Source organism: Musca autumnalis, unplaced genomic scaffold, assembly GCF_047663935.1.
Source record: "Musca autumnalis isolate F117 unplaced genomic scaffold, ASM4766393v1 scaffold_1, whole genome shotgun sequence".
NCBI lineage: Eukaryota > Metazoa > Arthropoda > Insecta > Diptera > Muscidae > Musca > Musca autumnalis.
In genome coordinates, this window is record NW_027411644.1 from 230,432,075 (window position 1) to 230,458,056 (window position 25,982).

General features: G+C 34.6%; 1 protein-coding gene across 7 annotated transcripts; it reads right to left on the minus strand.

Annotated features, from left to right (window-relative positions):
* Positions 1-42: 42 nt before the first annotated feature.
* On the minus strand, positions 43-24,598 carry LOC141389188 (ribonucleoprotein RB97D-like). 7 transcript variants are annotated; one of them, XM_073960322.1, is made up of 5 exons: positions 14,386-14,544; positions 14,075-14,304; positions 13,455-13,690; positions 12,899-13,389; positions 43-441 (listed from the first exon to the last, which is right to left on the minus strand). In XM_073960322.1, exons 1-4 carry the CDS (start codon positions 14,407-14,409, stop codon positions 12,914-12,916), a joined length of 966 nt encoding a protein of 321 aa, XP_073816423.1. In that variant the 5' UTR covers positions 14,410-14,544; the 3' UTR covers positions 43-441; positions 12,899-12,913. The 7 variants fall into 7 exon arrangements, with proteins under 7 accessions (XP_073816423.1, XP_073816426.1, XP_073816424.1 ...); XM_073960325.1 differs by having other exon boundaries at positions 14,407-14,520; XM_073960323.1 differs by lacking the exons at positions 43-441; positions 14,386-14,544 and adding exons at positions 11,638-11,851; positions 21,078-21,591.
* Positions 24,599-25,982: the final 1,384 nt, after the last annotated feature.

Sequence of the window (25,982 nt, forward strand, 5' to 3'; positions counted from 1 at the left end):
ACATTTAAAGTAGTCTCAAATTTAAAATAAAACAAACGATTCGAGAGGGTTTCTTTATTAAAGGACTAAATTTTGTATTTAAATGCATGTCGTTGGCGATAACAACCAAAAGTGAGTGTGAGCCTTGAATGGTGTTGTAATACAAATAAGTTATGATGTTGTCTGTTTTGTTTCATTTAAAGATACCGCCAGGCAGCAACAAATAATATTCACTGGCCTCCCCGGCTGTATAAGCGGAGAGGTCAGCCCATTTTATTTAAAAGGCCGAAAAGAAGTAGTGAAGATTTGGGTTTGGCTAATCCGAGCATTAACCATTCCACTGGGGATCCTCCGGGCAGCACCAAAAACATTCAAAGGGTAAATTCTTGTTGAAAACATCCAGGTAAAATCACGTACAAGATATTATTTAATAATGCCACAAAATCACCTGCGGAACAACTCCTGGAAAGAGAATATAAAAAAGTATATTAATTATCGTTCAAACTGGGAATGAAAGAAAAACACAAGTTTTTTTTAAAGTATGAGAATTTAAAGCTTAAAAAAATTAATTACAAAAAAGCCAAAAGGAGAATATGAAGACGTAAAGCGGAAAAAAAATTAATTTCTATAAAGAAAAAGAATGAAAACAGAAGATTCATAAAAAAAAACCTAAATGTTTCATAAAATTAGATTAAGTTGTGTTGTTTCGTGTTGTCCTGAAGTGTTAAATTTAAAGTTAACATTGTGAGAGACGTTAACTCCATTTCTTTTTTTTAACATAATTGAGTGTAGGGTTACCCTGAATTACTGAGGATATTGTAGAGATTCTCAGCTAAATTTTGTGGACAAATTATTATGTCCCTATGCCACCTAAAAGAGCTCTATTAGGCAGGTAATTTTATATTGATATTCGCCAGGTTTGGCATCATTGTCCCATGGTAATAGAGGGTGATCTGAGTGAGTGACTCATCTTGATAGAGTACAACCATGGGGTTAATGTTTCAATTAATTTTTTTTGTCTAATTGTTAAGATTATGCCTATAATGTCAATAAAACTTTGTTGAATTTCAAATGTTTCATATGTCAAAAATAATGTGTTAGTTATTTTGTGAGAGAGGGAATCGGTGGGTATGTTGTCATGAGGTGAATGTTCGTGGATAGTGGGGCCCTTATAAAATTTCAAGGTTTAGGATCTAAGGGTCAAGGTTGGGTGGGCAAGTGTGGGGGAAAACACCAATCTCCCTTGTTTTCGGTGTACGAAGTGTTAGTGATCGTTTTGTATTGTTTATCTGTTTCAATTTCAAATAAAATTGTTCGTCCCCTAGGGCTATGGTTGATTGGGTTGGGACCGCCCTGAAGATGGCCCCCTAAGCTTGCCGGATACCTCACCATAGCGCCACAGTAGGCGGTACGTAACAAAACTTTTGCTATTTTTGGAACACTTTTCCATAAAGAATATTCTGGAGCCTAGCTAAAGAAATGCTTTTACACTATATGGCACTTTTAACATATAAAAAGTGAAGCTCTAAGTTCCATATGTTTTTGTAATACGGGATAGCTATGCAGGTACATCTACCATTATTATTGTACCATGCCATTTGACGTTTTAAGCCATGGCTGCAGGGTGCCATTTCTCAGTGATTTTCATACCTGGCCTACCTCTGCTTTATTGTACCATGAATATACCTATGTATATTCAGCCGCCGCCGACAATATTGGCAGGGCGCCGCCGACGTTGGGCTTACAAGTGATGAGCCGCCGCCGCCGAAAAAGTCGATTCGCTTCTTTGTCTGTTCCCAACGGTCAGAAAACTTCACCACCACAAATACGCAAGAGAATAGACATTTGAAATCCAAATTTATTACTACCTTTTTCATTTCGATAAACCTTTCTCGATATCAACAGCATTCGATTGGTCATGTTTAGTCGAAAGTATTCTACAACTTTTACCTCCTTAGCACCATCTATTGAACAATTCTGACAACTGTATCAGACTAGGGTAATAAAAATAAAATATGAAATTTCTGTTGGCCACTCTCAAGGTGTTGACAATAACTATAGTGGATCGTGTCTTCGCTGGACAACAGGGTGTAGATTTGACATATTAAACATTCAGGCAAAGATGTAAATAAATAAGATAGGAAAGTCAATTGTGAAAAATTATCAGCAGATGGAGTTAAGCTCTGTTGTCATAAAGTCTGTCTGTTTACTTTCCCAGCAAGAATTGTCCAGCAAGAACTTTGATAGAAAATTGTAAAAAGTAAACAGACACTTCCCAGCAAAAACCAGCAAGCAATCAGCTGGCTTGCCAAAACAGAACAATTTGTCCGCTATACATGACATTTGGTGTGTCTTTTTACTTACTAAATGTTGTTGAAACATTTTTTTCAGCAACTTTTCCTTTATACAACTGTCAAAATCTGCAACATTAGTAATAATTATTACTAATTATCACGTAAAAAGACACAACTTTTGTTAAGAGCTAAGTAGAGGGTGTACGAAAATTGTAATTGTAATTGTAATTGTATTTTTATTGAGACTTTTTTTTTCATTTCATAAAAGCCATAGTATTAACAGAAAATATCAGGAACACTTAAAACTATTGCGTATTATTTTAATTACATTACAGAAAATGAGGATGCTACATGCTTATACAGTTTTTAGTTAATTAATTGTTTTTAACAAATTTTCGATAATTACAGTAATATAGTGTTTGCTCCCGACACTAGCAATAGCGAATAGAGTTTAATCTATATATGTTGTAATGGACTTAAAAACTAGGACTTATAACTAATAATAATAAAAAAAAAAAAAAAAAAAAACAAAACTTATACATTAACTTAAACTAAATACATAAAAAATTACCCCCTATGTGTGCCAGGTGTAGAGCAAGTATAAAAGTTTTCTACAGAAGTGTTTGGCCACTCATGTAGTATTCCAAAAGCGGAAAGATAATTTGTATTCGTCCAATTTAATTCATTTTCGCTGTTTAAAATATCCTGGAAAATAGACCCATCGAAATCAGCAAGTCTATCTACAAATAGCCTCATCAGATCCAATGCATATGATGAAAGCCGTGTAATATTGCTCTCGTTGTAAATGAATTCATTTGAAAGTCTCTTAAAACGTGACTGAAAATTTCGACCTATACTTTTCCGGATAATGTTCCGCTCAAAAATTTCTAATTTCTTCATCGTGGTTGGAGAAATGTTAAACCATATAGTAAAGGCATACAATAGGACAGGACGTATGCTAACTTTGTAGAGGTATAATTTAGATTTAACTGACAAAAATTTGTTGTTAAATAAATTTGAAAAAGCACCTTTAATCCGATTTGCTCTTTCCAAATTATAATCAGCATGCCTGTTGAATTTTAAAAGTTTATCAAAATTAACTCCTAAGTATTTTAGACTATTTACGAACTCAATTCTATCACCATCTAACTGCAGATCTAATTGTTTGCTTTCCGGTACTACAGTATATTTGCATTTGCCAGAAGCATTTCGTATGCAAATTGCTTTACTCTTTGAGGCATTAATTTTAATACCCCATTGCGAATAGAAATATTTGACTCGATTAAGATGCGATGAGACACGTTGAAGGGCAGTTGACGGGGACTCATCATGGGCGTAGAGAAGAGAGTCGTCGGCATAAAGTATACCCTTGGATTCATCCAATAGATGGGGAAAGTCATATATAAAAATGTTATATAAATGAGGTGCCAATATGGATCCTTGCGGCACTCCGCAAGTAACATTGCACAAAGATGACTGAGTGTTTTCAAATTGAACACAGAATTTTCTTTCATCGAAAAAGCTTTTAAACAGTTTTACTATCGATGGTTGGAAACCAATCTCGATCATTTTAAACAAAATTCCGTTGTGATAGGCCTTGTCGAAAGCCTTTTCAACGTCTAGTGATACAGCTACTGTACAGCGACGTTCCCTAAGATTCTGGACAATATCATTATGAAATTTTAGGAGTGCATGAACCGTTGAACTTCCCTTCTTGAAACCAAACTGATATTGAGGAATATAAGAATCAACAAGCCCTATATCCATTTTTTCCTTAATAGTTTTTTCGAACAATTTTCCAAGGTTGGACAAAAGTGAAATCGGCCTTAAGTTATTAATATCACTGTCGCCGGTCTTTTTTTGTATAGATACAATTTTTGCGATCTTCCATGCCCTAGGAAAATAACTGTTATTTATACAGTTATTAAATAATATTGTCATATACTCTAAGGCCTTCATCGGGAATTTTTTTAATAGGTAATTGGATATATTATCCACACCACACGACTTTTTGTTATTGATTGATTTCAAGTTTGCCTGAAGTTCATTTAATGACGTAAAAAATGTGTCGTTTTCATTATTTAACGCTGTCGTGGAATCATCAAATGTGTTGATTGAATCGGGTACACTAGATATAACACGATCTATGGTTTCATCTATGTACGATGTGTCTCTGTCCGGAGGAGAACCTTGATAAATGGAACTAAAATGATTCTTGAGAGCTTCTACCTTTTGATTAACGTCATTTATATTAACACCATTTACAGAAATATCCTTTACCTTTGACCTATTTTTCTTCCCTATAATATTAAATATCTTTTTATATGCCCAAGGGCCAGGTTTTATTTCACTTAATTTTGAGTTAAAAATGTTGGCCTGCTCTAACTCTACTTGTTCCTTAATTATTACCTTTATCAAATCAATTTGTTTCGATATCAATAAATAGTCTGGGTGGTTTCTATTCAAGGTTCGGGCAAAAATTCTTTTTAAATCTTTTTGCCAATTATACTTAACTCGAAGCAATGCCTTTAATTTATCTGACGGTATGAATTTAAAATTTCCTCTTTTAACTTCATTGGAATGAAGCTGTGCAACAAAATTCAGAGTCGTCACAAATTCCTCTATGTAATAGTCAATCTCAGAATTTGTCAGATTTCGGTTGATGGGTGGATAGTGACACATCAAGGAGTTAGTAATATCTCGTTTAAATGAATCCCAATTGGTGTTCTTAAATGAGATGAAGGTTTCGTTGGGTTGCAAAATAAAGTCAAATTGGGGAAAAGACAGCTTAAGTTTCAGAGGTAAGTGATCTGAAAATGTGGGTAATGTACTTGTTGTGAAATTTTGGTTACCAACCAAATTACTACTAACAATAAAATGGTCTAAATGTGATGAACATCTTGGATAAGTGGGATCGGAATCACAAATTCTATTTACATTTAAGTTCTCATTAACAAACCAATTTGAGAGAACCTCACCATTATAATTATTAATTTGATCACCCCAGGTAACATGTTTAGCATTTAGATCTCCTCCCATTATAAGCCCATCAAAATTTTGAGAAAAATTCAGAATTGCTGATAAACCATTACATATATACCTGCGATCATAATTACTAGGGAAATAAACAGACCCACATAACATTTTTTGAACTGTTCCGTTTATCAAAACGTTGATTTCTACAAATAAATTTGGAAATTTCAAATTAGGAATTGCTATTTTTGAATAAGAAATGCTCTTCTTAATAGCTATGCCCACTCCAACAGAGCTCTTGTCCCTTAGAACTATAAAGTTGTCTAAATAAATATTGTTTTCTTCAGGCAAGTGTAACTCCTGGAGAAACGCTATATCAACCTTAGCTTGATCCAAGATTACGTTAAGTTCTAGCTTTCTACTGACGTTGACAAGGGAGCCAACATTAAAAGTAACTATGTTCAAAGAATTACCGGTGGTACCCATCTTGGACAACTTCCATTATTTTCAAGCATTCAGCCTTTGCTTGATCTTTCGACATTTGTTTGTACTTGCTCAAGAAATCCTTTATCCTATCCTCTACGGTTATAGGTTCAGGATCACATAAAATTTTGGCAACTTTTAAAAATTCATCGATTAAAGCAGGATTTTCCTGCTTCTCATGTACTCTAAGAACATTAGCAAATGTTCTATTTTCTCTAACCAAGTTTTGACTATTTAAAAACCCTGTAACATTTCTTGCCGCAGCCATTTTTCGTGCTTTGGATTCTTCAGCGATTTTGTTTCTATAAGAAATAAATTCCTTATAAGAGCTACATCCTCTATAATTTGCCGTGTGGCCAAAGTTTTTGCAATTAACACAAAATACTTTATCATCAGGACCAAGTTCACATAAACCGTGTTCATGTTTTTTATTGCATTTAACGCATAACGAAGGGCGACTGCAATTCTTCGAAATATGTCCCCACTGTTGACACCTATAGCACTGCGGAATTTTTTTTGAAGATTTAGGTTTTTCCCAATATACTCTTTGTTCAAGGATATACCTTATGCCTAGAATCTCATTTGCTCTTCGATTTGGCTTTAAAGTTACTAAAAACAACCCGGTATCATAACCGTTTTTCTTGGAAAAATCCGTAGAAAACTTTGTGACGGTTTCCACAGTATCTGGAACAAAAATGTCTATTTCTGACTTAATATCATTAGCCTCAGTTTTATGGTATAGACCACGGCAGACTATACTTTGGCGTTTGAACTCCTTGGGAGTATATGTATAAGAAGAAATATTTTTTTCCTTCAATAATGCCATCATCTCAGCGTGTGTCGTCGCATCTTTCAAAAACAATTTGCTTTTAGAGTTAGACTGATTCTTAATTTTGAAATCTACATTCTTAGCTTTTAACTGCTTAACGAGAGACGTTATATTGACATTTTGTAGGAAAATTGGAGGACAAAACGAAGTTCTTTCCGCCTTAGGTGGTTCATTCTTTTTTGTAGTGCGTGTGTTATTATGTATAATATTTTCATTTACACTAGACTCAATATCTAAATTACCCAATAACGAAAATCTATTTGAGCGATTAATATTAGCATCTGCCTTATCTAATTGTTTGAAAACATGTTTTGATAAATCAATTTCCATATCACATTCATGTTTACGTCTTTTTTTTGATCTCACCTCTTTGAAATCTTGATCTACGGAAGCAATGGAAATTGAGTCCGGATCCCAATCATTACGTAAAGTTTCATTGCTATTGCAAGATGCAGAATCTTCCCCAAGGATGCAATTATTTGGTTTTTCAAAAACGGAACTTTGCAATTGATTCTCATGATCTCTGTTCGTATCATTTGATGGTTTTGAAATTGGTTCTTTAAGATCCTTGGTACAATTAATTTTAGTTTTCGGAGTAGCTCCATTTGCATTATCTTTCATTGCTCCTTCAGAAATATCGGGAGGCCTTCCTCCCGCTTGCAAAAGCGTGGACTGTTTCCTCATTCTTTTCAAAATCAAGGAATTAAATGTGGGTTTTTCTTTATTCAAGATTTCTTGAAAAATTTCTGTTTTTTGACTATTTTTATTTTATTTTTTGATTAGGAAAACACAACCGACTCGTTCGGCAGTTGGAAGAAAATCCTCGGGTGTACGAAAACTGTTATTTGAATATTGACAAGAAATAAATTTAAACTCACATTTTTTCTTTTTATTAAATAAAAAACAAAAGTGATGGATGATACAAATTTTAGCCACAAAACACGACGTTTATGTTTTCTATGGGGAACAAATGGGAAACAAAAACGAACATTGCCGTTAGCTATTCCATTAAATTGTTTAGCCATCTATAACCAAATTTCCACACAATGGCTGACGTCCGTATCGTCAGATACTTTATCAGCCCAATCATGAATGTAAGCTCCCCGTGAGTTTTGTCTTTCTGCCGTTGCAACTTAAAGGAGAAAGTGAAACAACTCACGGTGAGTTGATATTCATGATTAAGCTGTATAGTTTTTAAACTCAAGCCCTAGGGCTTAAAATTGCTTTCATGCATTGTTGCTCGAAAATGCAAATAAATGCAATGATACATGCGCAATGTGACGTTTCGAAATAAAGACCTGCAATGGTATAACTGTTTATATCAACAAAACAGATATATCATATACATAACAGATATAATATGATATTAATGTGGGAATGAGTGTAACAGTTATGATATTGTTTGGGTTGTGTATACTCACAATAACATAACTGTTAGAAACAGTTCTGTGTTGTATATGAACGAGTGAGAACTTTATTTGTTTTTTCGTTCTCAAGTATCTGTTGTACAACAGATATTTTTCAAATACTACAGATACCAACAGATACTATAGGTGTAACAGGCTTGTGTGAATAACTTCTAAGGAAAATTTCATAAAAAATAAAATTTTAAACATTTTTATTATTTAGGGGATAAATAAATATTAAAGACATGAACTGTTATAACTGAACGCATCAATTCGAATGTTTTTCTGGGTTCAGTGTGTGGAATGTACGAGGGCTACTAGAAAAGTTTCCTAATAATGAAAACGCGAATATTTATCAAAAATAGTTTTATTATATTCCAAATATTTATTGCAAATAGTTTTGTTATATTGAAGCGTTTTTGTGGTTATTTCAAAACTAGGTTTAAAATACCTATAAACCAATTTATTTCCCGCAGGGAAGTGTTAGGTTGTTACATTTTGAACACGTTTGCGGGCGCAAAAAAACTCAGAGAGGTGCAAAAAATGACACCCAATTTTTTCGGAATTAGTTTTTTTTTATTAATTAACTATTAATATTATTATATTTTTTTTTATTTATTGTACTATGGATATTTATGAAATTAGTCGTATTATGTACATTAATCACAAAAACATTCGATTGTATACAAGTAAATGACTAAAAATTGACTTTGGAAGTGAATGCTATAGCATTCACGTCATCCTACGTCACCATGAAAATGAATGCTATAGCATTCACGTCCGCGAACGTGTTAAATTGGTGTGGAACTGATTAAAAAGAGAGGGAGATAGAGAGTAACATATTTGCTTTCCTATGGTTAGTTTAAACAAATACTTACATATTATATGTGCCTACAACATCTCGGAAGGGAGAAGGCATACTTCTTCCATATCAATGAGTGCACAGCGATTCATATTGACACAATGATATGGGACCTACTTTTATCGCCGAGTCCGAACGGAGTATCTTACGACACAACTTGCAACTCAGGTCGGTGATTGACCTTAAGAGAATAATACCTTCAAAAGCCCTTAAAACGACGCGTCACTTTGTAAGGTAGGGGTTGTTCCAAGCTGAATGGACTTACAATACATTTACCGAAGTATTATCCACCTACATACTTCGGACATTAAAGTCATTTCCACAGAAGTACAGTCATGGGCTATATCGGTGTAGAAGCAGGCTAATAAAGAACATATACACTTTATATGATCTTAAATTATTATTTCGAGGAGTTACAAACAGAATGACAAACATAATATACCCTCCATAACAAATTAAATGATTTTGTTATTACTAATGGTTTTCATAATACAGAATTTGTTATTGGTCCATGGAATGATTCTGAAGAAATTCCAAATTCACATTTTTGATTTGGTTTGTAGTACTTGGTCCAGTAGCACCATGTCTAACCAGATTTTGTATCCTGACTTTCGGGTCAAATAAGTTATAGGTGCTTTATATGTGCATATCATTATTATGTGACTTTTAGGAACGCGATATCTTATAGAGAATTTTACGGTCGTTGTCTTTTGCTTTTTTTGAGATATATAAAAAACCCAAAACTATGACCTATGACCATGAATAAGTTTCTTTGCACGCATGGGATTAACAGAGATTTTTAGAACCTCATTTGTAATGACAAATCCTACATTTCCACCAAAATTCAGCTCTGTGGGAATTTTTCTATTTCAATTCCTATTTTGTTTGGGCTACATACAATAAATACTTATTGTATCACACCAATATCCATTTATATCAGTTTGTACAAACCAGATATAAACAAATATGATCCTTTTTTTCTGTCCATACCAACTCATATCATACCTGTGTGAAAAAGTATCAGTATCAACTTGTAACTGAAACTACATTCTACATATCCATACTCACTCAATGTTGAAAAATGTCGGAACTGATATATTCAGTTGTATCCATGCAGGTGTTTATTTCGAAATACATAGATTCGCATTTAAGTATTACGGCGTTATGAAACACAATACTTCAAACATTTGCAGTTATTTGCCAAGCATCTGACGATACAGAAGTCAGCCTATGTATGTCGATGTATGTCGTTGGACTAGCTTTCAATTTGAATACTTGCTTACAGAAAAACGAAATCCGCATTCCTACAACCATAGTTTTACCCGAAAAATGTATGAATGAAACAATGCTATTTTTGATTTTTGTATATTTATTTATTTTTTCTGCTTAAACAAATAATGCAATTGTGAATTGAAAAATAATCTATGTTTTTGCGCAAAACAAAAGCAACAAATCAAGGACTTTAAATTAGTAATGGTTGAGATAATTGAGGAGTTAAATTTCTTTATAATACGAAAAGAATAAGAATGATTAAAATCTATCTTCAGAATTAAAGTGATAATTTCACCTTTTACGTAAAGAAACAAATCTTGATTTCAGGGACCTTCGTAAAAAGTTAACAAAGATCGAGTTATAACAGAGATGAACTGAACACAAAGTATTACATTTTAAAAGTAAAGCTCCAAAAAATTTTAAATTCCTTGAGTTGTTGATTTTTTTGCATAACACTGTAAACATATATAGTGCATATAATGCAACAAATACTTACTCTTTCAACTGCTTTGACCGTCTGGATGAAATTTGAATTCTAGTTATTGAAAGTGAATTAATGGGCCGATTCCGTACAGCGAGGCGAGTCGTGTCGCGTTGTCAAATGCAATTTTTCGATTCCGTATGGCAATATCGCCTGACGTCTTCAAATTTTGTCGCCGAAATGTTCATTTTCCGGCGACAACAAATTAGCTGTCGCCGTACATTTTTACTAACGAATAAAAATAAAATAAAAAAAAAATAAAAATAACTTGTTATCGACGATTATTTTCTATAGCTGTACGTAGTGCATTTTTTAAATTTTGTCACAGAGACGATAGACGACGCGACATGACTCGCCTCGCTGTACGGAATCGGCCCATAAGTTTCCATGCGGTAAAATACATAGATACATATCGTCACCATAAATGCCCGAAGTCGTATCTCCAAAAAAGTCAAAATTATTTTTTTTTTTTTTATTCTAATACATAAGACTACATACATGATGATAATATCGCATTATGATGATAATATCCCGTATACTCGCCTACATAAGATTAATATTCCATAAAACAATTTTTCCTTTTTTACGTTTTTTGCTTCTTCTGTAAAATTATTATTTTGTTATTTACGACTTTTGGCATTTATGGTGACGATATGTAATAAAAATATTTATAATTTCTCAAGGGAAGTCCATCGAATAGATTCCATACTAAATATTAAGCAAATTATGATTATAATTACATATTTGTATAGTATAACACAAGTTAAGGCCATTGTCTCTATGAGATTTTTGAAATATACGTTTTGGCCAAATCTGCAGCTTTGTTAATATCATATGACGAAATTTTACTTCATGCCTTTTACAAAAATTGAATGGAATATTCAGATATGTATCATATATCACTAATTCTTTCAATTGCACTCCACTTGAAATCAAAGATGTCTGGTCTAATCTTTCAATGAAAAACATTTTCCTTTATACAACCTATCTTCAGATCTCCCTACGTTTATAATAAAATAGATAATAAGATAAATAAAATAGAATAAAAACCATCCATATAAAAATATTGAAATATAATATGTATTTTGTCTTTATTAATAATACTTCTTATATCATAATTATTTAAAATTATAATGTCCGTTCATACGCGGACTATATTATATCATAATGTTCAATAGCTCTGCTTTCCATTCCACCGTTTTATAAAATATATTATATCATTAATATATTAGTTTTTATACGGCATTCTGAAAGGGTTCTAAATGTGTTGCCCTAAATAAAAAGATAGATAAAATATATAGATCATACATATATGCATATATATATAAATTATATACAATATATGCTATAAAGTAAATTTGTTTAAATATAAAAAATAAGACTGAAAAAATTCTGAACGAAAATTCCCGGAGAGTTTTGTCTTTCCGACGTATTAACTTGCAAGAGGGGGTGATTTCTCACGGGGAATTTACGTTAAGAAAGCTACCATAATTATGACAACATAAAATAAGTTATAAAAAACTTTTAAAGCCCCTCTCACAAGGTGATATAAAGGTATAAACAACGGAAAATACGGAAAGATTTATTTTCAAAATAATGATATGAGCTTCATACATATCTAAAATGTATACCCATTGTCCATTCATTTAATCTAAATCGTGATCTTAAACATATTGTGAAAATATTGCGTATATTGCACCCTGATTTTTGAGTTAGAATTCCAAGAAAGAGAGCATAATAATTTTTTTAATGTTAAACTCCACAGCATTACATTGGCTACATTTTTCGAGAATTGAAGTATTTCTTTAAGCGTTGTCGTTCAATGTTTGACACACCCTTCGGACTTGGCAGTTTCTTTTTAAAAAATATTTTAGAACTTTAATTAGTGACAATTTTTCCCTAACTGACAATGAGGAAATACAATCTCTCAAAAATGGACAATGCTTAAATAGATTAATTCTAAATGTTTACTAGTTTGGAATTTTCCACAATTTCTATCTAGGCCTAAAAATAAATTAAATTTCCTCCCATATAGTTCGGCGAATTTCAATAATACTCGTAAAAGGCGGACGGACTCACTCAATGCTAAATGTTTACTGGTTTGGAACTTTTCCCTTTTACTATCTTGCCCAAAAATAAATTAAATATCCTCCCATATATCTCAGCGAATTACGATGGTCATGACTGGTAATTTACATCCAAAACAAAAAGTTCTTACTTAACATTTGAATACCCTTTTTAACGTAATGACAAAAAGCCAGGGGGTTTGCAATAACATAAAACCCCCCGCCCACACCCCTTTAGATTTTATATACTTACCACATTTATTTGCATTTAAGATTTATATGGAGCCATGCGATTATTCTGTAAACGGCCACCTTTTTCAGGACCACCATTGTATGACTGTTGATAATTTCCGAATTGTTGATTAGCTGGAGGCGGTGCAGCCGTATTATTCCAACCATTAACAGGTTGGGCTGTTTGAGGTGGTGGTGGAGCTGTAGCTGCCGGTGCTCCATAACCCCAACCATTCCATGCCGGAGGAGCACCATAAGCTGGAGGCGGTTGCTGGGGGTATGCTCCTGGGGCGCCTGGTGGTGGTGGTGCACCCCACGTTGGTGCACCATATGCAGGCGGTGGATAGCCGTATGGTGCAGCATATGCTTGTGGTGGATAAGCTGCTGGTGGAGGAGCACCTCCAGCATAACCAGGATAACCACCAGTTTGATTTTGATATTTAGATGGATCTGGTTTATAGTTGGATTTTTTAACATCTATTCTTAAATGTTTGATAATATGATTTTGTTGAGCTGCAATTGAGATAAGCAAAATGTGTTTTGAATGAAACGAAATCTAAAAATACTCTTCTACTTACCCACGGCCTTATCGGCAGAATCATAGTCTTCAAACTCAATGTAGGCAAATCCTCGATTTCGACCGGTGTTACGATCGATGAGAACTTTAACGCCCAATATTCTTCCGAATTGTTGAAAATGTTGCCGTAGTGCATCTTCATCGTGCACAGCTTTCAGGCCACCAACAAAAATTTTTCTTCCAGATCCCTTAGTTTTTTGATCGGTTTCAATTATAACACGTTTGGAATCAACAGTTCTAAAAAGAATATTATAAGAAAGTATGTATTATTACATTATCCAAATAAACAAGTTAAAATATTATTTTCGTTTTTAAGGGAATTAAAACGCGGGTTTCTCCCTGGTAATATTTGTATTGCAAACCATAAATACATCGTTTTTACCAAAAAGTATGACACATGCAAAGAATCGTACTACAATAGCTTTTCCTCAACCACAAAAAATAGAATTAGGTGTAACTTTGTACTTTATAAATTTAATTTAATTGGGAAGTTAAATTCGAAACGGGGATTCTTAATGCAGATTAGAAAAATTACTGTACATAATGATTTAGGCGTGAAGTGAGAGGTGAAGTGTGTCTCAGAACATACCCGATAATGTAATTAGTTGTGTATGTACTTACTTTCCATCAACTACATGTGGCCGGTTAGCTTGTGCCTTATCCACGCAGGCGGCATCAATGAAGGTAACAAAACCAAAACCACGAGAACGTCCAGTAGTTGGATCTCGCCTCACTGTAACATCAATAACTTCACCAAATTGCTCATAGAATTTTCGCAAAGAATCTTCCGTTGAATTTGCCGATAAGCCACCCAAAAATAATTTACGTAGATTATCTGATTCACCGTTTTGCTATAAGGGAAGAAAAATAATTTATTGTTAATAATTGTTGTTTATAGTCTACACTGTCCATATGCCAGTGAAAATATTAACCTGCACTGGTTTATTAACTACCATTTTCACTTTATTTTGTATCAACACCAACAAAAACTATTTCAGATTAGAAAGAAATGCTGGTCAATCAATAGGTTTATTCACTTGTAATAAAGTGTGTATACAAGAAACAACCAGACAACAATGCCTGAGTGGGGTTTTTTGTCGGCGTCACAAGTGTTAACAGTGGCGTCTATTAGCAGTGACGCCATGTATACACTGAGAGAAATAAGGATGAAAAATGTTTGCATTTATAGTTGTCTTTCAAACCAGAAAGTTTGAACTACTTTTTACAGTGTTTTTTACTTTACAATTTTGATTAGTCCCAATTTACATTAGGCGAGATTACTTGCGGCAATTGTCAGTTTGATGGAGAGAGAGGTGAGGCATATGGTAACCCTTTGCCTCTCAGCCCCCTCTCTCAACTACAAACTGACAATTGCCGCAAGTAAACTCGCCTAATGTAAATTGGGACTTAGAAATACATTCTTGTATAAAACTACCGACATTGTAAAAAAGTGTAGCAAATTGACTTTGATATGTATGAACATTTTACGGCATATACCATCATTCCCGAGATGTGAGGTTTTATAGTTCCCCATGAGGGATTTCATCGTAGAGCTTTATTCTAAAATACATAGAATTTAATATGTACGGGGTAACACGATAACAAAATGTAATGTGGCGAGAAACATGATGAGATTATAAGTTGGCGTAAAACGCCAATTTTTTTATTGTGAACTAATTGTATGAGAACGTAAACTAACATTCTTGTAGAATTTTAGGCCAAAATAGAGTTGCTGTGGTACTTACGTGACCTGGTAAATAGCGGGAAGTAATTGTTATAACTCTCAACATAGACATCTCTGATATAAAGAATTTGAGGATATATGAAAGCGTTCTTTCTCGAATCACTAGGTCCCGGTCCACACTAGCGTGAATTTCATTAAAAAATTCATGAAATTAGGTGTTCTTAAATCGAATTCAACACTACAGGAATTTTATGATTTTACTCTACTATGGACGTCGATCTAAGACGCATAATTTCATATCAAAATTTCAGTGAAATTACTGTAGTGTGGCCCGGGACTATGTGATACTTTTCAAAATCTCTATATTTGGAGTCAAGCAGAGTCCCCATAGAAATCCCGCATAATCCCGCACTGAAAAGGATGAAAAGCTGATAGATAAACTTAGCCTCTGAAGACGTCAATGGGCGATGAACAGGTTTCAGCCTTACAAGTCGCCGGGACCGGATAATATAATACCAAGTATACTTCAGAATGAAGCAGAGCTGGTGGTAACCAAGCCGACAGAGATATTTAAGGTATGACTTCGTTTCTCGTACATACCTGTAGTGGACTCTCAAACTCATTTTTTGAGTTACCGACAATTGTCGGTAAAATTAAAATGCTTATAATTTCGGTAATTACCGATGTTTTTCGGTAAGTTAGCGACGAATAAAAAGCAGTCGTAAAGTTCTACCTACAAGAGTGTTGTCAACTTTTATTTGAACTTTTCATTCACAATTTTGCGTTTTAATTTTACCGATTTTTGTCGGTAACTCAAAAAATGTGTTAGTGAATCGCACTACTGTTCTACGGAAACGGGTAAAGGTGGTATACATCCCTAAAGCGGGGAAGTCCAAGCCACACATTACGTAAAGACTGTATCCTAATTAGTCTTTCTTCACTTCAATTGAAGAAAATGAAAAGGTTAAAAAAAGGTTACTGGTGGTACTGCTAACTGGCAAATGTTTGCCAAGCCTGTCTGACCTTATGCAAGGTGCTGATACAACTGTCAAGCAGTGCCCATAACAATGGCCTTTAAGTGAACCCGGAGAAGACGTAACTCGTACTATCCACAAAGAAATAAAAAAAAAAATCCGATTTCCAGCCACTAGTTGTAGATGGAGTTGCATTAAAATTTTTTAATGAAGTACCGATGTAAAACCTTGGACCGTCGCTTGGCATAGAAAAGGAATATCGGGCAGCGGACCAGGAAAGATTGTATTGCGCTCTATTTCTGCAAGAACTCCATTGTAGGAAACCTATGCTTACTGTCCAAACTATGTGGTGTGCAAAGGGATGCGTCAATTCTGATCACCGGAGCAAGCAAAAAGACACATCAGGCTGATTTAAACGTGACCTTGAATCTTCAACCGACGACGAATTTTATGGGTCTATCTTGCATTGCCACTTAACTTGAGTTGAGTTGTCAGTTGTCTGCGCGACTGAGATGAAATGTTGTAGCATTAATGTCAACTCAACTGGGTGGTCGATAAACATGTTATCGATCAGTGTTTTTTCAAACTTGTGACCTCTATTCGCAAAAAAAAAAAAACTATTTAAAATAATTTGCGCTTTGGATAACTCTTTTGTGTATTCTGGACAATATTTTAATATTTTGGCTGAGTTTTCGAGCAAATTTGGAAAACAACCCAAGATTGGAATATAACCTTGCCATTGAATCTTCGGATCGTCAAGTTTTATTTGCAAAAAATGATAAGTTCGGTAGAATTATTTTTTGATGATGAAGAAAATGTACAGGACATTGCATCTATTAGAAGAAATTTGAGGGACAAGTCGAATCCATTGGAATTGCCATCTGCACTGTAAGTTGATGTTCATGTGGAAAGATCTGTATAATCAGTAAATGATTTCAGGTTTAAGGCGTATTTTCGATTGCCAAAGGATGCCGTAGTTTACATTGTGGAAACGTTAAAGGATGACTTCAAAGTAAGTTACAGATCAACAGCAATACCCCCCACTTTTAAAAGTGTGCGCAGCGTTGAGATTCTTTGCGGACGGAAGTTTCCAAAAGTCCCATGGCAATGATTTTAACAATTGCATTTGTCAATCTACATTGTCGAGCGTATTGAAGGAAGTTGTTCACTTGATAGAGGACAAATTGTGCCAAAATTGGATCATTTCGAAGTTGACGGAGGAGGAAAAAAGAAATAATAAAAACCATTTTTATTCAAAAACGAAATTCCCTGGTGTAGTTGGCTGTATAGATGGAACACATGTGCACATTATGGGTCCAAAGGAGGATGTTCGTCATTTGTACTTAAACAGCTTATCAATTAATATTTCGAACTGTTGCTTTGTCGTTATTTTTACCATATTGATACACAAAATTAATTAATGATGCAAAGAATCAATAATTGTTAATAAAATGCTTATTTTTCCTTCTATTTTACTTCTTGTTTCTTCGAAAATGTTCACTGCAACTGAAAATTTGTGGTTGCTGTAAAACAGCCACTTCGTCAACTGAGATTCGCAACTTCAGATGAGAGTTGCCATACGTGGATCAATTTTGACAACTGGCAACGCCACTCAACGATAATTGTTATCGATGATCGGCCCCTTAGACTCCGAGAATCAATAAGGTGGCGAGTTTCAACATCCAAAGATCATAAACTTAATTGATAGCTTGGATCTAGTGACAGGAATGGCACACCTCTTGTATCTTTGTATAACCATCAGTTGTAATCCCAAACAGCTTGTTATCAGGAAGCAGCAGAGTTTATTACAGAATCACAGGATTCTTGACTATATATGGCGATAGTCTGGCTGCCCTTAAGGCTCTAAAGTCATGGACCATATACTCGGGAGCTAACCTTGATTGCAGAAAGGGCTGGGTTCCAGGACATATTAAAATTCAGTTGAAAAGAGAATTAATATTACATTAATTGAAAGGCAAATCATCAACATTGTGACGAAACAACCCTTTGAACACACACAGAAGAAAACTAGGCCTCCCATTCATTTTTCGCTTTTTAATTAATGGTCCAAAAAGTCAAATAAAGAGAACAACCTGTTGCATATTTATTTATAGTAATTCTAACAGAGTAAGCACATACACTCGGGCCTTTTTTTCCACAATTTTTTCGAACCTGTCCTACCTTGTAAATTATTGTACCATGGTATAACCTTTCCCTTCTCTTATTTCATAAGTTAGGAGGGATAAGCAGCACTGCGAGACTTATCATTTAAACTGTTTAGCTGGGAATACTAATACATATCTTATTACGTTTTATTTTTTTAATAACAATTCGACTCTTACCAAAAAACAAACAGATCTTTCATATAACTCAAATATCCAGCTATACAATACGTAATATCATAGTTTTGCATATTATAGTTATAGTAAAGTATGCAGCATATTGTATATAACTCAAATGAGAATAAAAAATAACTTCAACGTTTTGTTCTTATTGTAATTATGACATATAACTGTCATATTTATATTTATTCATTATTATATAGATTAAAAATGATACATTTATAACGTGAGAGAGCGAGTAAGATACATAGGTATACGTATAATTAATTATATATTGCATTTTTATATTATGAACATAAATATAAAAATACCGTAACTAAAGGTAATACGACACATTTAAATTGTGTTCTCTTATTAGTGATAATCTTTGTTATTATTTATCTCAACAAATCGAACGTCTTTTTCATTGCAAATGTTCATTACTCAGGCGACCAAGGAAATAATCCACACATATGTTATCTTCCATACTCCAACAATACGATATAGTACATGTATTTCGATTCAATATGGGTTAATATAGGTTATATACATACAAATACCTGAATAGGGAAAAAATAGAGAAATATAATACAAAATATGCTGCGAGAAATACAATAAATTTGTTAAAATATATGTAATTTAAATAAAAATTATATAAGAAAAATATTATAGATTTGTCGGTAAGCATACAGAAAAATATGTAGTGAAATTTTGTAACAAAATTACCGACAAAAACCATTGAAATAAAGCACAATAGTATGCATACATACATATGTTCCCACAAACATCTACGAAGGGACAAGGGACACTTCTCTCATATAAATGAGTGCACTTGATTCATATTAATGCCGTAATATGGAACCTATTTTTATAGCCAAGTCCGAAGGGCGTATGATACTACGACACTTGTAGAGCAGTTTTACATGGCTGAAATACTTAGGAGGGATATTCTTGACACCATTGAAAATTTGATGTGGAAAATTATGAAATAGTTAAAAAAAATAGTTTTCTAATTAAAATGTTAACTAATTTATATTTTGTAAATGTTTGTCCATTTTAATATCCCTCCCAAAAAATTGAAATGTCCAATTTAAGATCCGATCTTAAATTGAAATGATCTTAAAATGAAATGAAAATTTCGATGTTGCCTAGGCGGGGAATCGAACCCACGACCTTCTGCGTGCAAGGCGGGTGTGCATGTCATTGCACCACGGTGGCACCCAATATTACAACTATCCTTTTTTCTTTCGGTACATAAATTTCTCCTTAGTTGTGACCGATAAAAACCTACCGCACAATGTAAAATTGTCTGTTTTTTTATATTGTTAACAAAAAGGGTTGAATATGTCAATTGACAAAGTATGTTTAATTTTTCAGATGAAGACACGGAAAACTGTGTTGGGACTTTTTTTGGATAATATTGAAATAATTCGCCAGAATTGCCCCTGACACTACAATTTATAGAATTAACAATAGCGGTATTCACTCATTGTGGTAGATTTACAACTCTTCCCAGCAAAAAAAAAATGGAAGTGGTGCAAGTTGGAGTGAGGATTTCATTACATGCATGGATGCGCTTCCAGTGGACTAATGAAAAAGGCAATCCTTTTCCTCACATTTGGATTACATCCAACAAGCACTTTTATGTATAAACGATAAAAAATTCAATTTTCATTCAACAAATGAAATTAAAGTAATACGGCGTTTATATTATAGTTTTTTGCAGGGTTAACCTTCTTTATGAGGATTTGTTTGAAGTATATACAATGGAAATGACATTTGAAACCCAGACCCACTGGGTTAACCTTGTTATATATAAACGGCCTATAAGAATAAAATTAAAATGTCTTATTAATGGCCTGTTCCCGTACTTTACAAAGTGGTAAAAGTCGTAAACGATTTTCATACAAATTTTGTGTACGGGAACGCAAAACTCGTAAAAGTGGTAAAAATTGTAAAAATGGAGTGCTTCCTAGCTGCGTGCTGCGGAAGCAAAATGGAGTGCTTCCTAACTGCGTCCTGCGGAAGCAAAATGGAGTGCTTCCTTTCTGCGCGCTCCCTTGTAAAATTCACTGAGGAATTCATAGAAAAAGAAGCACTTCGTGACACTTGCACCAGTGATTTAACTGCTTCCGTGGATGCAAACTTTTTGCTGGGTTGTTAATGTACTATATGTACCAGGGTTTTTTACAACGAAGTGTGATTGTCTTTTTTGTGAATGTCGTAAACAAATCAAAGCATCTTAACGTCGTCGTAAGTCTATCATTTAGTTTCAGTTTTATTACACTTTTTTCATAAAAAATTGTTTTTTTCTTGGCCTCCATTCTTTTATTCTTTTTATTTTTCCCATTTTTCTACCAAAAAACAAAACTCCGACATAAATTAACACTCACAACAAAGTGATGGCACAACAATCAGCTGTTCTACACCCTTGTAAAAGTACAATGGGATGTTTACAATACTTTTAGGTCGAGTAAATTAACAACCCTGTGGTAAATTAAACTTTCATGTATTTTGTTGTTGTGGTATTGTAAACACTTGTAGATCTACAATATTAACAATATGTACAAGATCTACAATGCCACTTTACCAACATGAGTGAATACCGCTAATATAAACGTAAATAAACATTGTCACATACTCACCATTGTATTTAAGATCTGTATGGTGTTTTACGATTTGATTGTAATTTACCGCCTTTTTCGGGTCCACCATTATATGATTGTTGGTAATTGCCAAAATTTTGATTTGCTGGTGGTGGAGCAGGAGTATTCCAACCATTAGCAGCTGGCGGAGCTACACCGTTTGGTGCAGGAGGTGCCCCATAACCCCAACCATTCCATGCTGGTGGAGCACCATAAGCCGGTGGTGGTGCCTGTGGATATGCCCCAGGTGCTCCTGCGGGAGGTTGTTGGGGATATCCACTAGTTGCTGCAGCTGGTGGTGGTGCTCCCCATGCTGGCGGTGCACCATATGCTGGCGGGGCCGGCGGATAGCCATAAGGAGCCGGATAAGCTGCTGGTGGATATGCTCCTGCTGGTGGAGCTGCACCAGGAACTTGTTGCATACCATTTTGTTGTTGAATGCGAGCCTGATCTGGTTTGTAATTTGATTTCTTAACATCTACAGTCAAATGTTTAATGGTATGATTTTTGTGCACTGCAAAATTGCATAATTTAATTTAATATCCTATAAGGTTATTTAAAAACTTTTACTTACATACAGCCTTATCGGCCGAATCATAATCTTCAAATTCAATATAACCAAATCCACGATTGCGTCCAGTATTCTTATCAACTAATATCTTAATACCCAATATCTTGCCGAATTGCTGAAAGTGTTCTTTGAGTGCTTGTTCTGTGTGCACATCTTTTACACCACCAACAAACACTTTTCTTCCTGATCCTCTGAGTTTTGGTTCAGGTTTTGCAATAACACGTTTTGAATCAATGGTTCTGAAATAACATGAAAAGTAAAGATAAATAGACATTAACTCGAATTTGAGAAGCAAAATGGTACATAGTTAAATGCATTAGGCTTTCTTGCGTACATATCGCACCTGTTCAACAAAAGGGTAGTAACTCAAAAGTTTATATTTTTCAGTAGAGGCAAAAACTGTTAATACATATTAGTAACTCTGAAGGCATAAACAGTGAGAACAGGGAGATTTTTAATAACAAGTGAGTGTTAAAATTTGCAGTTACTATACTTTTGTTGAACAGGTGCGATATGTTAAAATACATGGTAAAGGACTTTCTCAAAGTCATAAAAGTAAGTTTGGCTTTTAAAGAATCAAATCACATCTAATAACTATCGAAGATTTGATATGTACATATTACCCGCGTTAAAATATACAGTTAGGCAAGAAATGTATTGCAAAAACCAAAATTGTAGAAAATTTCATATTAATTGTTCGTTTATGGCCATGCGTTTTACCTTTTTTACCTGTCTGAAGACCCTCCTGACGGCATTTTTTATCACTGAACTTTATTACATTTAATACTGTTAGTGTATTATTAGCCGCAAAAGTCATAAAAATGCATAATGACCTCAAATATTTGCAAAAATTTTATAGTTTTACAGTACTGATTTTCCCGTTGCAATACTTTTATTGTCACCCCCCAAGTAGTAGTTAATTCTTATTTTTGACCGTATTTGTTATAAATCGCAAATAACCTTTGCATATTTTGACGGAATATTGTTGTAAGGACCTATAGCAAGAGATTTGCACAAAAAACCGTATAGTTTTTACATAATTTGTTGCCATAAACGAACAATTAATATGAAAATTTCTACAATTTTGGTTTTTGCAATACATTTCTTGCCTAACTGTACAGTAGTTCAGCTGGCCTTTAACAAAGGAATTTTTGGAACTTCAAAGGCCCATATCTCGGGAAGTATAGACTTCCGCAACAAATGTTATATATATTTGTGATCAGGGTAACGAGATCTACCTGTGATAAAAATTTCATTTCAATCCGAGCATAGTTGGCCAGCTCAATTTATGCCATTAAAAAAGTATTTTGATGCGTTTGTTGTCCAAAAATTGAATATGCAAAAAAAGAGCGTGTTACGAGCTAAATCATAGGGAGGATGAATAAGTTAAGAAGAATATTTATAATATATCTGTGGTAAGTATTGATACATATCACCACACAACTTATTATCGCGTTATTTCATTAAACTTCAATACATTTTCTTTCAGGAACTGTTGAATGATTTGAAGGAGACACAAAAAAAAAACATTCCAAGGGCCAAATAAACATAAATCGCTGTATCAAGTAGTCACACACAAGTTCCAGTATCAAGGATCAAAATGTACTTGTCATATCCATATGTATACAATATTATATTGTCATTTGTAACATATTTGCTCTCCATGTAATAAAATAAAGTGTGGCTAATGCATATATGCATTTTCCCATTTATCTGACTTCAATTTAGTAGTAATTTTGGATATCATTTCTAAATAACGAATTGACTGGTTACTGGTAATGCAATGAAGAGACAATTGCCTTTCACACGACTATCAAATTAGGTGGTTACCGTTAATGCAGCGAGGGGACAATATACCCCCTCCTTTGACATCCCCATGTTAACCAGTCCATAGCATTGCGAGTAGATTGGGTGGTAACCAGTTGTGTTTGCCAGTAGCCAGCAAAATTGCTAGTTATTCCCTAGTATAATTTTAAAGTTCTCAAACAATTTTCAACTACATACCTACAAACAATTAGAAAAACTATATCTTTTACTTACTTGCCATCAACAATATGTGGTCTAGCGGCCTGTGCCTTATCCACGCAAGATTCATCAATAAATGTTACAAATCCAAAACCTCTGGATCGTCCTGTGGCGTCACGACGTATTGTTACATCTAGAACTTCACCATATTGTCGATAAAATGTCTTCAAAGAATCCTCTGTAGAACTTTGGGATAGGCCACCCAAAAATAGTTTACGCAAATGGTCACTTTCTGAATTGTACTGAAATTAAAATAAGAAATGACTCAAGTTTAATTGCTAAAGTTAAATTTTTACGCAGGTAGGTCACGCGTAACCTGGGACAAGGCAAAGGAATTCTCGAAATTCAGATGTCATATCTTGACGTCCTTCCCCATGAAATTATATATTGAGCTGACTTAAGGCGAGACCTACCTAAATAATAACTATTCTAAATAATAACTATAATAATAATAACTTTTTCTGGCATAAGTTGAATATAAGGATTGGATTCAGATCGATGATAAAAAAAATTTCGATATTAAGGAAAATTTTGTTCGCGTTAGCCGAGATTTGCTCCTGTCCATAGTATAAAGTCTTAAATCTCCGGCCAAAGGCCGGCTATATACGAACAATTTTCGATTTAAAATAAACATATCGTCAAAACCAAGGGATGTTTTGAACTTTCGGAGCCTATATCTCGGGAATATATGATATATGGGCGTGATTAGCTCTGCAAGCCCTACCTGTGGTAAAAATTTCAGATCGATCCGAATCCAGTCCAAACATTCAACCTGCCCCTATTTCTTACCATTTTTACTCTATTTTAGAAAATAATTGGAAAATTCTTTACAATTAATTATCTTCACAGATCACAGAACAGAAACGTGTATGTATCGATCAAATAAATTTTCCGAGTATAGTATAGAGTACAAAGTCGGTTGATGTTAACTTTGCGGCTTTGGGTGGATTAAAAGTGAAGGCCGCTGCACATACGACGCGTTGAGGTTTGAGTTACAACACCACATGAAAACTTCAAGAACAAACTTGGCATCACATACACGTTTTTCATGTGGTTGTTGTTTTCAACGCGCAACGCGTCGCACAACGGACCGTATGTATTTGGCCCTTCACTCATGGGCCAAATACATACGGTCCGTTGCGCGTTGAAAAACAACCACTTGAAAAATGTGTAAGTGATGCCAAGTTTGTTCTTAAAGTTAATGTGGTTGTTGTAACGCGCATAACGCTGCCGCTGCACATACGGCGCGTTCAGCGTTGAGTTACAACAACCACATGAAACCTACAAGAACAAACTTGGCATCACTTAAACATTTTTCAAGTGGTTGTTTTTTCAACGCGCAACGTGTCGCACAAAGGACTGTTCGGCACATACGGTGCGTTGAGCGTTGCGGTACAACAACCACATGAAAAAAGTGTAAGTAAAGCCAAGTTTTTTGAAAAACAACAACATGACTGACACATTAAATTTAAACATAATTTAACTGTTTTGGGACAACGCGTGTCCCAACGTGTCGCTAAAGCCCTCGGCACATACGGTCCGTTTAGTGACACGTTGGGACATGCGTTGTCCCAAAACAGTTAAATTATGTTTAACTTTAATGCGCCAGCCATGTTGTTGTTTTTCAAAAAACTTGGCATCACTTACACATTTTTCATGTGGTTGTTGTAGCGCGACGCACAACGCACCGTATGTGCCGACCGCTTTAACGGACCATATGTGCCGAGGGCTTTAAGCCGAACAGTCCTTTGTGCGACGCGTTGAGCGTTGAAAAAACAACCACTTGAAAAATGTGTAAGTGATGCCAAGTTTGTTCTTGTAGGTTTCATGTGGTTGTTGTAACTCAACGCTGAACGCGCCGTATGTACAGCGGCAGCGTTAAGCCCGCGGCACATACGGTACGTTGTGCGACGCGTTGCGCGTTGAAAACAACAACCACATGAAAAATGTGTAAGTGATGCCAAGTTTGTTCTCGAAGTTTTCATGTGGTTGTTGTAACGCAACGCACAACGCACCGTATGTGCCGAGCGCTTTATGCGCGTTACAACAACCACATTAACTTTAAGAACAAACTTGGCATCACTAACACATTTTACAAGTGGTTTTTTTTCAACGCGCAACGCGTCGCACAAAGGACTGTTCGGCACATACGGTGCGTTGAGCGTTGCGGTACAACAACCTCATGAAAAAAGTGTAAGTTACTAGGCGTTTACACCAGACAGTTTGTCTTCAAATACAACTCTGATTTACTAACACATACATACATTTGTCGTTTGGCTACCAGCTGTCCATCATTCTTTCACAGACAA